Here is a 15,338-nt window from a genome sequence, read left to right as displayed (position 1 = left end):
AGTGTGTCTTTTTCTTTTCGTATGTCTCCCTTCCTCCCCTATCTCAGGCAGTCAGTATACCTTTAAGCTCGAATCCATTTTTGACCTGTGCTGCATCCCCACCTCCTCTTAACCATGTACCTTTGAATGAATCATCTTCCTTCTCTCCTTCCCTCCTTATTCCCTTTGTTGTCTCCCCCATCCCCTCTGCCCTGCATCCCTCTGTAGAGTTTAAGAAGAGTTATGAGAACGACAGTCAGAGCAGCGACAACGTCAACTTCCTGCGTGTGGGCTGGTCCAACAAGCAGCTGACGACGCTCAAACCTCTTCTCTCAGAGGTGGAGTACCTGCAGGACCAACACCTGCTGCTCACTGTGAAATCCCTGGACGGATACGAATCCTACGGTATAAATAGAACGTTTTTGTTGTTGCTGTGAAGTTCTTTGGAGTTGACTTTTGGTCTGACAAACAAGCATGTCTGTGGTTTTTTCCCCTGCTAGGAGAGTGTGTGTTGGCTCTGAAGTCTATGATTGGCAGCACACCACAGCAGTTCCACACCTACCTGTCCCACCGTGGAGAGGAAACAGGAAACATCAGGGGGTTAATGCGGGTCAGAGTCCCCTCTGAAAGGATGGGAACCAGGGAGAGACTCTATGGTAATGCGCTTTATATGCCACTGTGATGAAAAGAACAGAAAACTTGAGTAGGAGAATTTAATAGACGATAATTAAAATGAATCTTAGTTCTAATGAGTGCAAAGGAAATATGTAAAGGAAGCAGTTGAGACAAATGAAAGGACTTTGAAGCTTTGTGAGTTTGAAAACATGAATGAGAAATGATGCAGTTTGACTCTTTTTTAAATCCTACAGCAATTTTGTTATGGTCGTATTTCAGAGTGGATCAGTGTGGACAAGGATGAGACGGGTGCACCCAAAGGGAAATCCACTTTGGCATCCAGAGTGGGACATGAATATGTAAAGTCAGTACACTCCTCTTTTAATTTGATATGTGATGTGGATTTATAGGGAACTTCAAAAAAGCTGAATGTTTTATTACAATTATTATCCTTTGGAATACTTCACATTATTGTACACACCATGTTTTCCTGCCTGTACATAATGACATTATAGAAGATATACCAATAATATAAGATAAAATGGCAATGTATTTTTGATTGATTCGCTTTAACATTTACAATAGTATTGAAGAAACGGCTATTTTTTTGCCTAACTATCCATCAATATTGATACAGTTAAACAATGCAGAAATACCGTCATTATCATCATTATGTTATTTTGTAAAAAATAATCATTATATTGGAAGGAGGAAACTTTATTGATCATGTTCGCCATTTTCCTGATGTGCCCAAGCATGCTGAAATGGTCCCATTTTGGGAGCTTTAAGTGTTTAGATAATCTCCATTTCCTGCTTATTGTTCTAAATCATCGGTTTTGTCTCTGAAGCTAACTTGTTACGATGTGCTCTCGATGCAGGCCGTCTGCGGTCCGTAAACAGCTAGGGGAGCTGGGAAAAGTCAGTGAGGAGGGAGAAAGGAGCATCAAGGAGGAAACTGCTGCTAGGTACTGATGCACATTTATGTCGTTTACACACACTGACAGAACGTGAACCCATAAAACATAAAAAATATAAGCCATCAACCACCTGTTTTGTTCTTGTTTGTATTAAAAGGCCTAAACAGGAAGGAACCGACGGGGATCCGTCCGTCTGCAAGAACAGCTACAATAACCCCGCCTACTACATCCTGGAGGGCGTTCCTAATCAGTCGGCCGCCGCTCTTTCAGCCGAGCTTCTTCCATCTCCTACCTCCTCAAACCCCCAGGTGACTAAAGCCCCTATTCCCTCAGCTGGAGCTCGAACCAAGCCCCCCTTTGTGGCCTCGGGGCCCTCTCACACACGCAGACCCACCACAGGGCACCCGGTCCGCGCTATAAGCGAGGAGGGGTCGTCAGAGGACGATGGGGGGGCCTGTGTAGCACCATCGCAGGGGGTGAATGTCGGGACAACAGTTGGAAGCACGCTGAACCGCCCCCCTCCTGACTTCCCCCCTCCTCCTCTTCCTAAGGGGGCCGTGGAGATGGTGGCAGAGACCCCCTTCTCCATTCATCGCGCTCTTTACCCAGATCTAGCCGAGGTCAGGATCCCAGCAGCCAGTCCTGCAGCCCCGCTGGCACTCGGGGAGGGTTTCAGAAGAGGAGGGGGAGGTTCGGGGGCGTTGGACGACCAGTCGTGTTCGGTGCTCCAGATGGCAAAGACACTGAGTGAGAGTGAGTTTTCTGGGCACCCTCCACGCGCTCCGTCTGCGCCGCCGCTCAGAGGGCATCCGATGGGATTAAATCTGGATGCCTGCAGAACTTTCCCACCCAGGAATGCCATCACAGAGAGTATCGCAGAGGATATGCCAGAGGAGGTGAGCACTTTGTTTATTTTAAATGTAACACAACCATTAATGCTTTGGCAGATGATGGGATTAAAATGTGTCTTGTTTGGGTTGTCATGAGTCATTTCTTCCAAGCTATCCCATTTTGTGAAAACACCAATCTCTTCAATTTGGGAATAACCCAGCTACATATTTTCTAGAATGTTATGTAAACGCCTCTATCCAGTCATTTTTACGATCATACTACAGACTGGATCCCTTTCCTCTTATACTTTGATTTAAGTTTTAGTGCATCTTTCTCAGACTGAAGAAAATGTTGCCCTTCCCAAGCGATATATTTGATCTTTAACTGACTTTCGACATTGCTGACTAATGTTTTGTGGAAGAGCTGCAATGTTCCTACAGCAGTTTTGAGTAAATCCTGTATTTAATTACCCCTGCGCAGGCACTTTGGGGCAGCAGTAGCTCGTCTCTGTCTGTCGGGGAATCCTCCGTGGCAGAGTGGCTGCAGAGACTGGGACTAGAGAGGTATGAGAAGGGCCTCCTACACAACGGCTGGGACGACCTGGAGTTCCTCAGGTACATACACTCAGACATGTTGAATTTCATGTTTTGCTGCATGCTTTAGTCCTGTTGATGTAGATGGAAGATAGTTAACAGAAAAACAATCTAAGTGCAGAAACCTGTGTGGGATTTAGAAATAAATATCTACTGTTATTTTCTCAAGTAAATCATTACTGTTGAGTAATAGTAATTGTTTGTACAGTGATATCACTGAGGAGGACCTTGAGGAGGCGGGAGTGCTCGACCCCGCCCACAAGATGATCCTGCTGGAGAGCCTGAGGCAGCAGCAGCCTCTGAAATAAACTGTTTCAAACCGGCCTGTTTCACCGGGTGCCAGGAGACTGAACTGAGCTGAGCTGAGCTGGAACGTGCCAATGAATGCCAGACTGTGCCTTCTGAGAGAAATTGCACTCCCATTTGAAATTTCAAAAAAAACACTTGTTGAGTTACCATCTCTATTTAACCACTTGTACTGTATGTGTTCCGTCGTAGAGGTGGCCTTATTTAATGAGAATCATTTCAGTCCTTCCAGCGTCACTACATAACCCTCTTCTTGAAACCTCGTGAGAAGATGCAGGGTGAGAAATATATATTTTTTAGTGACTCATGTTTAAAGCAGCTGCTGCCTTGATGTTGTGCCATCACTTCTGACCTGCAGCTAAAGCTGGCTATACTGGCCTCGCCAAAATCTCCTTCTCGGTTAACCAGCGAGATAAACACTCTCACAAAGTAAAACTCAGGACAACGAGGTGATGTTTTGAAGCTTTACTAAGCAAGCAGTGTGAAACTGAAGGAATACAGAAACAAGAGCAATTGTAAATATCAACTACATGACATAATAATTACATATACATAGATATATATCCAAGACGGCATGAAATTAGGTCAGTGCCAAAGTACAGGGCTATATTGCACAGCAACTACAAAATGTCAGCTGGGATCAAAGATCACAATAATGCACTCAAGGTAAAGATATATGTAGAAACATAAAAACGTACAGGAAATGCCTTCTCAAGGGCTATGAATGATGGATGGCACAGGATGAACAGACATCGCCTTAGCTGGAGCACACATGCTATTCTGAAATGTCTCAGGCTAACTTCCTGTCACATGGGAACTAAAAATAACTGCTTCATGCAGTACGGGAAGTCACCAGAAGGAGTCACTATAACACACAAAATAATTGGCGGAGCCAGAACACTGGCGTTAAAGCTTGTTTGTTTTGCCCTGAGAAACGTTAATTTACACAGTCTGCTGAGTTTAAGACTCCTTGATATGGGAAATGAAAATAGGGCTTTTTGGAGGAAAACCAGAGCTTTTCCCCCCACAAACGATCATATGTGGGAAATTGTGAGATAGCACTCAAGGGTAATGTTGACGTTTAGCTCGCGTCGAGGAACACTTGGGACAGGAAGTGGTGACAAAAGAGGATCTAGCCTTCACTCATGTCAGACTAAAGCTCGCTCAACTTGCATTTCTCAAATGTTGTACTTTTGTGTGAACGTTTGGGCCATTGTTGTTTAAATAATGGCATTTATTGTCTCTGTCTCTGCATGTATTTATGGTTTTATGTTTTTGTTGTGTTTAATGATAAAGGGAATATGGAGCAAACCAACCAAACCGGTCCTGGGAGAGCTAAAAGGTTATATTTCCCCAGGGTACAACATTTAAGTGCCTGTGTTAGCCATTAGCACCCACAGTGTGTTCACACTCAACACTGACATTTCATCTTTTTTATCTGAATTTTGCAGATTTTGACAAGTTTGGAAACAGTGTTTGTTTGATCATCTAAAAAATCTACTTAGGCTACAAAAGTGTACAACAACAAATGTTGTACCAAAATGATATATCCCTTAAAATGCTTGACCTAGCACATCTCATGCTCACACTTTAATTGTCTGTACATTTCAATTTACAGAAGAAGACATTTTGGAAACCAATGACCCAGGATGGGCTAAATGTCACATATTTCACTCATTTTTTAAATGAAGCAGTTTTCAGGGAATTGGTTACCTTAGCCAAATAGATTACTTCTAACTACTAATGATTACTATACAAATCATTTACTAAGCAATCATATTTCCATTTCTAAAAAGGAAAATATTTGTCATGAAACATAATTGCCTGTAAAACAGTCTAAAGATTTTTTTTATTTTGCTGATTTAATTTGGCTCTTTTGTTACATTACTACAGACACAGACTAATGTAGGGTCATTAGATATGTTTCTAATATCTTGAGATTTCACCTCATAATACGTTAAAAACTGAAATGTCAGGACGCAGGTGGCTGTTGTTCCCTGATGTGCCCAGCAGGTGGTGCTGCTACTCTATAAACACCATCTGTGGAAACTGGGAAAATAAGACAGAACTAAGTCATCTTCAGTGAATGGTTTGTTTGTTTATAAATGTTTCCTGTGCAGTTACAATCATAGAGCTAACATACCAGTTAGTGTTCACTTTGCCTTGTTTTGTTCTTAATTTAAATCCTGCCTCTTTTCTTCCTGTGAAGCCAGTTTGTTTTAAGAGATGCTGAGAACTCTAAACTCTTTTTCCTAATTAGGACTAAATATGTGATTGTAGCAGTTTGTATTCATGTCTACTTCTCCTATTTCTTTGTGACCCAATGACATCCTTTAATTATGTTGCCCACATACAGCCTTACAAGTCTCAGCCACAGGCTTGTGTTATGTGTTGCACACTTTGTCTAATTTTCTAACAGTCAAACAACCGTATGGCAGAGAATGTGGTTTAGTCTTGTTAAATCTGATGTCTTTTCAAGCCCCTTTGGCTTCTCAGTGTTCTCTGTTGTGTGTGTGTGTGTGTGTGTGTGTGTGTGTGTGTGTGTGTGTGTGTGTTTGCGTATGAGTGAAAAAGACGCCCCATTGTTTTTTCTGACTGACTTTTTCTTGTTATTTCATGTAGTCGCCTCTTTTTTGAATGTTAAGTTAATGTTTTGTTTGCCCATGTCTTTTTTTTCAATTAAAATCTAATATCTTAACTTTTTTCCTATTTGCTCATTTTTCTTCTTTTTGTTGCTGTCTGCGGGGAAAGCTGAGGGGATGTGACAGTAATGGTTTGTGAGCTGTATACGTGCCTCATAGCAGGAAAGGGAAAGAGTGTACGGTAAATAAATGACAGTCATTTCAGTTTTTATTTAATCATGATATCAGGGGCATGTCCTTCCAGTGTTCATGAAAACAGATTTGTTAGTTTCTGTGGTCTGCACATAACACACAACACTCTCATCACTTTGTTACACACAAGAAACCAGATCATAAATGCGTCACGTAGTGCTTCCATAATGTTTATTAGAATATTCAGAGTAGTGCTATAACTTCTCATTCACTAGAGCTTCTGTTGATTCATAGTTTTCATGGACGTGTCGGTCTGTGGGACAGATGCTCCGCAATGAAATAACTCTTTAAAGCAACATGAGAGAAATCAACAAAAAGCTACCTAATATTTATTATATTATTAATTTACAGTCACAAAATGTCATGGAGCAGTTCAAAGAAATGTGTGGGTTTCCTCACTGACATAATAAAGAATATTAATAAATACATGTTTTTTCCCCTTTTAAGTAGATTTCTGGAGTCTTTCTTCAAAAGGTCCGCTCTGAAATCAGTCTTGTTTCAGTGATTAGCTACAAAAAGAAAGATAGATGATACACAAGCAATTTTGCAAGGTGAGAGAAAGAACAAACTGCTGCTTTTTTGCAAAAAGGGATGGACGTAAACAGAAACAAAATCGAGGAATCAATGGATACACAGTAGAAAAGTCCCGTAACTGTCTGCATCTCTCTTTATATTGCCAACATTAGACCAGCTTGCTTTGCATTACTGAGAAAATTGTCCCATATGTGTCAGCCTTTGTAGAGTTAATGGAAAACTCATGAGAGAGTCAAAGTCAGTGAAGGGTTTTAGGTCTGTTTGAGTTTGTAAAACAGACTCAACAAAGTCAGTGCTTTCCAATCTCCAGCAGGAGAATCACCAGAGAACTCTTCAGTCAGTGATGAAAGTGAGAAACCAGTTGTAGTCAGTTTTAATTAGATTGTGGGTAAACTCTGCTCTGTGTATTATTACATCTTTCACCCCTCTCCACCAAGAGAACAGGCAGGAAACGGCACCGTGCCTTAAGTTCTCCCTCAACATTCGCTTGATTAATTTAAACAAAGTACAAAGTACCCACTGTCTGATAGAGAAAGGCCGGAGTGAAGGGAAGGGACCAGTGAGGGGGTCACATTGAGGATGGTAGAGGGAGAGTCAGGACTTGATACAGTAAAGAGGAAGGGTTGAACTGGGGAGGTGTTGTATTTGGAGCCTGCAGCTCTAATTGGCTTTGTGGGGTGCTTTGCTCTGCTCGGCAAAGAGATTTAAGGGGACCCTGTTCCCTTCTGCTGGGAGACTGTGTCGAGTTGTGCTTGAGGGTGAAAGTTTGTTTGTTTTGATTCCTGAGCCGCTGCTCAGGCTGTCCAAGGCTCTGTTGCAATGCAGAGAGTGTGGGAATGTGGGTTTATGTGTGAAGGACTGAAAAGACGAAGAGGAAACAAGACTGTGTCCGAAAGTTTGCGCTGTTTCAGAGCCTGTACACAAAGAGCGTTCCATCATTAAATACTGTCTTTTAAGTTTATCTGAGGACGTATGAATGGATTTTTGGATGAAATTGAAGGAAGTTATAGAAGGAAGGAAATGGACCATGTTCCGAGTTTTGCAGTAGCAGTTGCATAATCTGTTTAGAGATGGTGACCTGACCTTTGACTTTACTATGTGAGCTTTGAATTTGACGGGATAGTTTTATAGAGAAGAACCAAGGGCCTACACCTGTGAATTCAGCGTTATAATGGGTAAGTCCTGACTCTCAACAAAAGCTAGAAACTCCTCACTGTTCCAGTGGACAGCATAATGTTTGTTTCTCATTTCCTCTTCCTCTGGGCTTCAGAACAGGTTCGTCTTGATGTTGGGGTTGGGTTTTCTGTGGAAGGAGGACAGGACTCCGGCAAAGGGCCCGGTCATACTGTCTGCCGGCTGCCAGGCCTTCAGAATCTCCTGAGTCTGGGTGGCGGGCTGGGCCACGGCTGGGTTGGAGGGCCCGAGGTTGGACCAGCTGGGCGGCTTCAGCCCCTGCAGCACCGGAGAGTTGGAGGCGTTGATGTAGCCGATGTTGGCAGGAGCCGGGCTGGGGCTCAGGCTGGCAGGGCTGCCCATGTTCCCATTTGCCGAGCCCGGCAGGGAGGCCGTGCTGTCAGGCGTGGGGCTGCAGGTAGACTCTTTGGACTCGTCATCATCGGATGAAGATCTCAGCTCTCCGCCCTTCTTCCCTCCTGAGCTGCTGCTGGAGCTGCTGCCCGTAGTGCCGTTTGAGTTGTTGGCCTTTGAGTTGGCTGCACGCTCCTGCTTACGAAACTTAGCACGCCTGTTCTGAAACCACACCTGTACAAAAAAGACAGAGATACAGTTAATATGTGTAAGAAACTACACAAGATATAGATGGATGGATATAGATAGACATAGATGGATAGATAGATAGATAAATATAGAGATAAATAGATATATCATTATAGAGATAGGTAGATAGATATAGAAATAGATAGATAGATAGATAGATAGATGGATAGATGGATGGATGGATAGATAGATAGCTCTAAATTCCATAGTTTTCCTTTGCTTGAGTTGTGTTTAATTTATTCTACCTGAAACTCTCTTCATGTTTAAGAAAGCAGAAGAATAAAAGCTGCTGCTCTCACCTGAACCCTGGCCTCGGTCAGGTCTATCTTCAGCGCCAGCTCCTCCCGGGTGTAGATGTCCGGGTAGTGCGTCTCGGCAAAGACCCTCTCCAGCTCCTTCAGCTGGGAGCTGGTGAAGGTGGTCCTGATGCGCCGCTGCTTCCTCTTCTCGTTCAGGCCGGAAGGGTCCGAGAAAAACTTGTAAGGGACTGTAAGGGGAAAATGATATCCGTTAATGGAATATTAACATTTGAACGTTCACCAAGCGCTGAGGGCGTAAATGATGGAGAACCCGTATAACTCGTCAAGATTTGTTTTTTATATATAAGGTCAACATTTGTGCTTTTAGTTACTGGTTTGTGGATGCCGGTTTATTTTATTGACTAATTGTTTGCAGGGTTGTTTTAAAAGCCAATGAGAGTATATAATAGGCTGAATGCCCTTTACAGACCACATTTATAAAACAATAAAGAAAACGCTGATCGCTGGTCAACTCCTACTTTTTTACATACTTATTTGTTTTAACCATTTTGTAGCCTTATACAGCATAATGTAGCTAAATGTAGTCTCAAATAAATTACAGGCTATAAACAACACATTTAGGCCTGTTGATCGGATTTATAAAATGTTTTGAATTAAAATCCAACAGTATAAAAGTCAGTTTGCAATTCAAATCTATTTAGGTTATTATGGAGTAAGGTCACGGATAATGGAAATATCAAGAAACATAAAACGAGAATTTCCGTGTATTTTTAAGCTTCGATCAGAAAAGAACCTCACTGCTCTGAGAAACAAATCATTGATAGGTTTGTTTTGATGGGAGTGAGAACAGGGTGACACATGTCTGCAGTTCTTTACGGAATTAAATCAATGCATGCGATTTGCAAACTGCAAAACAATAAATACATTTGCATAACGAGTTTAAAATAATAAATGTAGTTCAAACAATGTGTCCGTTAGGCGTGCCTCTGGTCAGCAGGTGTGTGGGATTCGAAGTTGTTTTCGATTATTCCCTTAGAAAATGTATATTATTATTATTATAATAATAATTATAATTTTCATTATTATTATTATTATTATTATTATCAGCATATATGTTATTTTCTTTATAAATTGGCGCATAAATGCATATAAATGCAATTTCTCACATTAATAGACGATGTTTCACCTTTAAAAAAAAATATAGGCCTATATTAAGTCATCATATAAAAATAAATAAAGCATTTAACGGAATTACCATTACACTGCCTCTCTCCAATAATGCATTTGCCGTAATTTATTCTAAACGACAAATTAAGTGCATCAAGATAAAATCCATGTAAAACCATTCAGGCTTTTAACGATATAGACAATTTAGTCGTCAATAACGGGAAAAAAAAATCACAGTTCCATATTTTCTTGGAAAATGTTTGCTTGACGTCTAAAATGTGTCACAGCTCAGCATCAAGCCAGAGAAAATGATGAAGACGACAGAATAACATAAACATTTATATCATTGCTCTAACATGTGTAGATATCCCCGCAGACCCTCAGGAGAGAGGGCTCCTACCTGAGGAGTATGGTGTGGGCTGGTGCTCGCGCAGGGCTCCCAGGGTGCAGCTGGCCGTGCTGAGGGGGGTGCAGCCCGGGTTGGAGAAGGGTCCGCTCCGGATCGGGTTGTACTGGAAGGAGCTGGCCTGGCTGCAGGAGCTGAAGTCCGCGTAGGCCGAAGCTTCCATGGCCGCCATGCAGGAGTCATATGAGTTCAGGTAGGAGTAATCCATTTTATACATGGAGAAGAGCCGGTGCAAACTACCGGTTTGCCAACAAAAAAGCAAATAACTGTGAGCAGAGGGGCTCGGGTGTGTATGCAGCCGTCTTTAAGTGAGGAGTTGCAGGGAATATTGTTCGGTATGTCTCTCCAGTATCTCCCAGGACTGAACTCCTGTCAGTTTTATATCTCACTGCATGTGACGGGACTGTTTTTGAGATTTCTCGGTTAATAATCCAGATGTTTTTCGCCTTTTTCTCTTCACTCTTCTTGTTCACTTTCTCCTGTTGTCTCTGTTCGGCTCTCCTCTCTGGACTGCTCCTCGCGCTGCTGTCTCTCTCCGTTTGACAGCGCGCTGCAGCTCGCGCAGTGTTTATAATAAACTTGGCAGAGCGCGAGACAATAGCGAGGCGGTGGTCTAGTTTCCATGACAATGCCCCCCCACTCCTCCCACCACTCACTGCACCGCCCATGCGCTCCAGAGCATCGCGAGCTCGCAGGTGTCAGCAGAGTTAAATCGTAGGGCTAAAAAACCGAAATGCTTCTTCATTTTCAAAGTTTTACATGTTTTCCTTTATCGGACGTTTCTAATTTGGACGATTCAAGTCAATATTGGACTGAAATCAAGCGTTAATCTCAGTTTCATCAGCTCACAAACTCTCACAATTTCCAGCCATCCAAGATAGGCAAATACTTCTGTCTTCTCCTGAATTTAGTCTACTATGTATCCCCTCTTTTTCCACTATTTTGATGAGATGCTTTAATTCAAGTAGAAAGCAGCCTTGCCTAAAAGCCTCTTGAAGTGCCCATAAACCACGTCCGGTGTGGGAAGTATTGTTCATTTGTGGAATTGTATTTCTTTTTAACAGCCTATCTTTGAATTCATGAAGCAGACTTGGACTCAATAAGATCTGTGGATTTTGAAGTCCAGAATATTAATGTGTTTGTTAAAATATCACAAGATTATGAGCCTGTAGAGATTTTAAATGAAAGAAGCAATATTCAATCGGTTTGGGATTTGGGAAGTGCTAACGATTAGTATGCTAAAACAGTATATTCAACCTATTAACATGTGACTACATTGTATCTGTTACAGGCTGAGGGAATGGATCGAATAATGCTCCATTGCTGATCATAATAGTTTCACTGCCCCTCAAACGGCTCGTGGAAACAAGTGAAACTCAGCCACAGAAGTCTTTATGTGGGAACACGTCCAGATGTGACGGTGATTGGTGAGATTAAAAGCTTTGATTTGATTCCGATCACTTTTTACGGAGATGTCACCAGAGTGAGCGTCACTTTGATGTATAGGACTAGAGAGGGAAGTGGTTGCGGAGACAACTGAGCATCCACGACAGGCTAACCATAAACGCATTGACGCTCCATAAATTGGTTTAAGTTTATTGTTCGGTGTCATACAATGTGATAAGTCATATCCCACACGGCCCCCAACACACACACACACACGCGCGCACACACGCGCGCGCACACACACACACACACACACACACACACACACACACATTCTTGAAACCGGCTCTATGCAGTTTTCAAATCTGATGCAATTCGAAAACACGACATTGCAGGCTCTGAAATTAACAGGCGTTTTATTAGAGGATACATTTCAACAAATAACATAACCCACAAACCAAAATTATGTTTTCCGTGAATGCGATAAATTAATTAAGTTTGGATTGTGTGTGTATGTGTGTCTCTTATCTCTTCTTGACCAGAGGCTGCATGATGATGCTCCTTAATGTCATTAACCCACCAAACAAGCGCATGCGTGCATTTGCCGCGTTGCACTCACTTATACCAATAAGTATAAATAATAAGATTTGTTTAAAGCGTTTATTGTGTGGTTGGTGAGAGCTGTGGATGTTTGGGGCGGGGCGGCACGCGGAGCTGCTGTTGATAGAGTTGTTGTTGGTGCTGATGTTGGCTCACAGTTCTGGATGAACGTCACTGATGTCTGTCGCGGTGTCCAAGTCCAGGCCAGACACAAGAGCTCTGGGTTTAAGAGGGCAAACCTGAGCCCTAGTCTTTTCACGTAATTCTTTCTAAAGATATCGCACTTAAATACAATAACATACAATATTAAGATGTGTGCGTAATTACGCAAGACATACAGCCATTCTTCTTATTATCACATTTCAAATGCTTTAGATCCTTAAGGTCTCGTTAACCAGCCTTATCACTTATTCCTTAGGTGATATACGCACACGTGTCCAACCCACATGGACTTTTAAGACACAACCAATTTTAGTCATAAACAGTTTTGTTTTCCTAAACATATACACTCATAGGCTTTTAAAAATATTTGAGTTTATGTGATCCACTTAGTTCCAATATTCTTTTACCCACTTAAAATATACACACATTTTTTAAGCCTGGTGATTTTTGGCCTTGCACATTAACCAGTCAGCTCCCAGGACGTGCCGTCTGTTGTGTGTCCTTGTCCCGTCTGCTGGGTTCAGAGGTGAGTTTACCGAGAAACTTAAACTGTTTCAAAGTTAAACTCTACGTTTCTACATTCCAAAAAAAGAGCAGCCAGGAGCGACCCTAGCTCTCCCGCTTTATGCATTTAAACTTTAATCCCTTCAAAGAGGGGACCGGTCTCTTCCAGGCCACTAATCCGCATAGTGCTGCAGCGCAGGGGGAGACTTCTCCTCTGCGGAGGCTTTAACTTTGGACTTTTACATTCATGGGGGCGATTTGACGGAAACAGTAACGGGGATCTTTGGCATTCATGACGTCTGAGTCAACAGAGAGGGACACAATGGTCCCCTAGAGGCTCCTGAGGGCCCCTGAGAGAGGAACCCCGACTATAGGGATTATAGGCCCATGGAGGACTGTTATTAGGGGATATTTTATGGACGCACTTAACATAGGCTGTCCGTTTCTAATGAGGGTTATGATTGTGTTATCATCAAAGGATCAATTGATTTTTTCCAGTGATCATTGTAGCTCGTAGATATAAAACCTGATCTAAAAAAAACATGTTGTATTGGCAGGAGACAACAAATAATAATTCAACGATAAAGACCATTTAGGCTAATGAAAGAGAACATATAGGTCTACAGAACAATACGCAGAAATAATAATTGAGCAGGTTTTTATGCATTTGTAATAATAATAATCGGATTTAACTGTAATTTTTGGTTATTTTTCCCTTGATGGTGAATTAAGGCTTCCTGTTCAAATATATAGCCTACTATGGGTGAAGCCTTGGCCTGCAAATGGCTTAGACTCTTCTCTGTGCTGGGAACACTATGTTTTCAAAAATACAATAAAGATATCACTAGCCCTTATATTCATACCCGATACTTTGTCTATCTTATCTTGAACACGAAAGGGGCATGATCTGTAGGGAAATCCTAATCAAATTCCCAACATGTGTCCTCCCCATCTTTCATGCCACTGTAATTGTTTGTGATTGTCTCCACCGGCTGCAGATCTGTGGCGCTGCGCTGCATGCAGATCGGCCTTAACGACGCAAGCAGCAGGACAACGTGTGTGTCAGGGCGCAGAGACTGGTCCCTATGATGGATGACTGGATGGATGGTCTTGATGGAGAGATGGAGAGGTGTATGGATAGAGACAGCTGGATAAGGGATGAGTGAAAGATGGAACACTGGTTTAAAGAAAAGCCACGCGGGAGGCCCCAGTCCGGTATCTGTCTCGTGACACGCGGTGGTGGTCTGAACACCAAGTGAAGCTGTCAGTCAGAGAGAGGGCCTGCCAGCTCCATCCATCATGAAAGCTTAAAACAGAACATGTCCTGTGCGCCGAAAGCTGTTTTCCTGATTCAGACTGAGACAGCTATTGATCCTCAGGTCTGGGTAGAAACCTCCTTTATGTCAAGATTTGTAAAACACACATATTTTAGTAAGAGTAAAATAAAGTCAGGGCCACTGCTCCAATCACACGCAAGGCAAACTGATTTTACGATGCATGAGAGCATGTTGCTATAAAATGCAACTGGAGACAAAAACAGATATTAATGTTGTTCGTTTTGATAATATTGCAGAAACGCCAAAATAACCCTCATGCTGCTTGATTCACTCTGAGATTACATTTGAATTAATATGACAATGTGTATAATAAGAAAAAACTAAAATAGCTGTGAACATTTGAACAAATAGCCACATTTATGCTTTTTAAAACCCCTACAGTGAGAGTTTATATTATTATAATACATGTTTTATGTATATAAAGCTGTTAATTATTTTTGATGATTTGACCTTGATAACGTGACTAATAATAATAGTATGGGTAAAAAATGATTGAATGTTAAACTCATTTTCCTACATGCATGCATTTTCTCTCGTTCTTGCATTTTGTGGTGGTGCATATTGAATTATTAGGCCCATAGCGAATCACGGTGGACATCGTGTGGGAGTCTGTTTTCGTTGCACTGTAAACCGTTATAAATGAGTCCCTTAATGCTGATTTGATTGTAACCTGTGCGTATTTTAGCAAAAGCAAAAAATGGTTGATTGAACTCACTCACTATCTCTTTTTACCACTAGTATAAACACACGGTATAAAATAGGTATTTCCTTCATCTGTGTAACATTTTCCGTTTAGCATGAGTCCATAATGTAGCTACCTGAGATTTTATTTTAAATATCCTGGATGTCAATCATTGTGACAAATCCTATACTCTTGGCTAATCATTTGTATAATTGAATATTAGGAACCAAACTTCTCTCTCATTTGCTCCATGTTCTTCCTCCCTCAGCTGTGTTAAACCCACCAGGTTAGTGTGAGCAGCTGGCTGTGTGCACCTGCAGTGTCACTAAAATGTGTCGTGTCATCGCCTCTCTTAAGCTCCCCTTCCCTCAGAGGTGCATTTGATCGCACATAAAATAAATACAAAATCACAGAACCTGCCGTTAACATGAGCCTGCGTCTTTACAGCA

General features: G+C 41.9%; 2 protein-coding genes across 2 annotated transcripts in view; one reads left to right on the top strand and one right to left on the bottom strand.

Moving 5' to 3' along the window:
- Positions 1–6,099, top strand: part of inppl1a (inositol polyphosphate phosphatase-like 1a) — a 40,592-nt gene extending 34,493 nt beyond the window's left edge. The window contains 7 exon segments of the mRNA XM_034199178.1: positions 208–384; positions 480–635; positions 874–958; positions 1,473–1,559; positions 1,669–2,407; positions 2,823–2,956; positions 3,144–6,099. Coding sequence (XP_034055069.1) covers positions 208–384; positions 480–635; positions 874–958; positions 1,473–1,559; positions 1,669–2,407; positions 2,823–2,956; positions 3,144–3,243 — 1,478 coding nt within the window. The 3' untranslated portion in view covers positions 3,244–6,099.
- A 203-nt stretch (positions 6,100–6,302) lies between these two features.
- Positions 6,303–10,744, bottom strand: phox2a (paired like homeobox 2A). The gene is made up of 3 exons (XM_034199180.1): positions 10,213–10,744; positions 8,685–8,872; positions 6,303–8,370 (listed from the first exon to the last, which is right to left on the bottom strand). The coding sequence occupies exons 1-3, from the start codon at positions 10,433–10,435 to the stop codon at positions 7,876–7,878; spliced, it is 906 nt and encodes a 301-aa protein (XP_034055071.1). The 5' UTR covers positions 10,436–10,744; the 3' UTR covers positions 6,303–7,875.
- Between the last annotated feature and the right edge of the window lie 4,594 nt (positions 10,745–15,338).

The sequence above is a fragment of the Gymnodraco acuticeps genome, unplaced genomic scaffold (genome assembly GCF_902827175.1).
Source record: "Gymnodraco acuticeps unplaced genomic scaffold, fGymAcu1.1, whole genome shotgun sequence".
Lineage (NCBI taxonomy): Eukaryota > Metazoa > Chordata > Actinopteri > Perciformes > Bathydraconidae > Gymnodraco > Gymnodraco acuticeps.
This window is presented reverse-complemented; position numbering and strand designations above follow the sequence as displayed.

Excerpts from the sequence above, each read along its gene's own strand:
- phox2a (XM_034199180.1), bottom strand. The coding sequence starts at position 10,435 with ATGTATAAAATGGATTACTCCTACCTGAACTCATATGACTCCTGCATG. Across the intron at positions 8,873-10,212 it reads GCCCACACCATACTCCTCAG|TCCCTTACAAGTTTTTCTCG; the intron begins GTAGGAGCCCTC and ends TTCCCCTTACAG. Across the intron at positions 8,371-8,684 it reads TGACCGAGGCCAGGGTTCAG|GTGTGGTTTCAGAACAGGCG; the intron begins GTGAGAGCAGCA and ends TTTTTTGTACAG.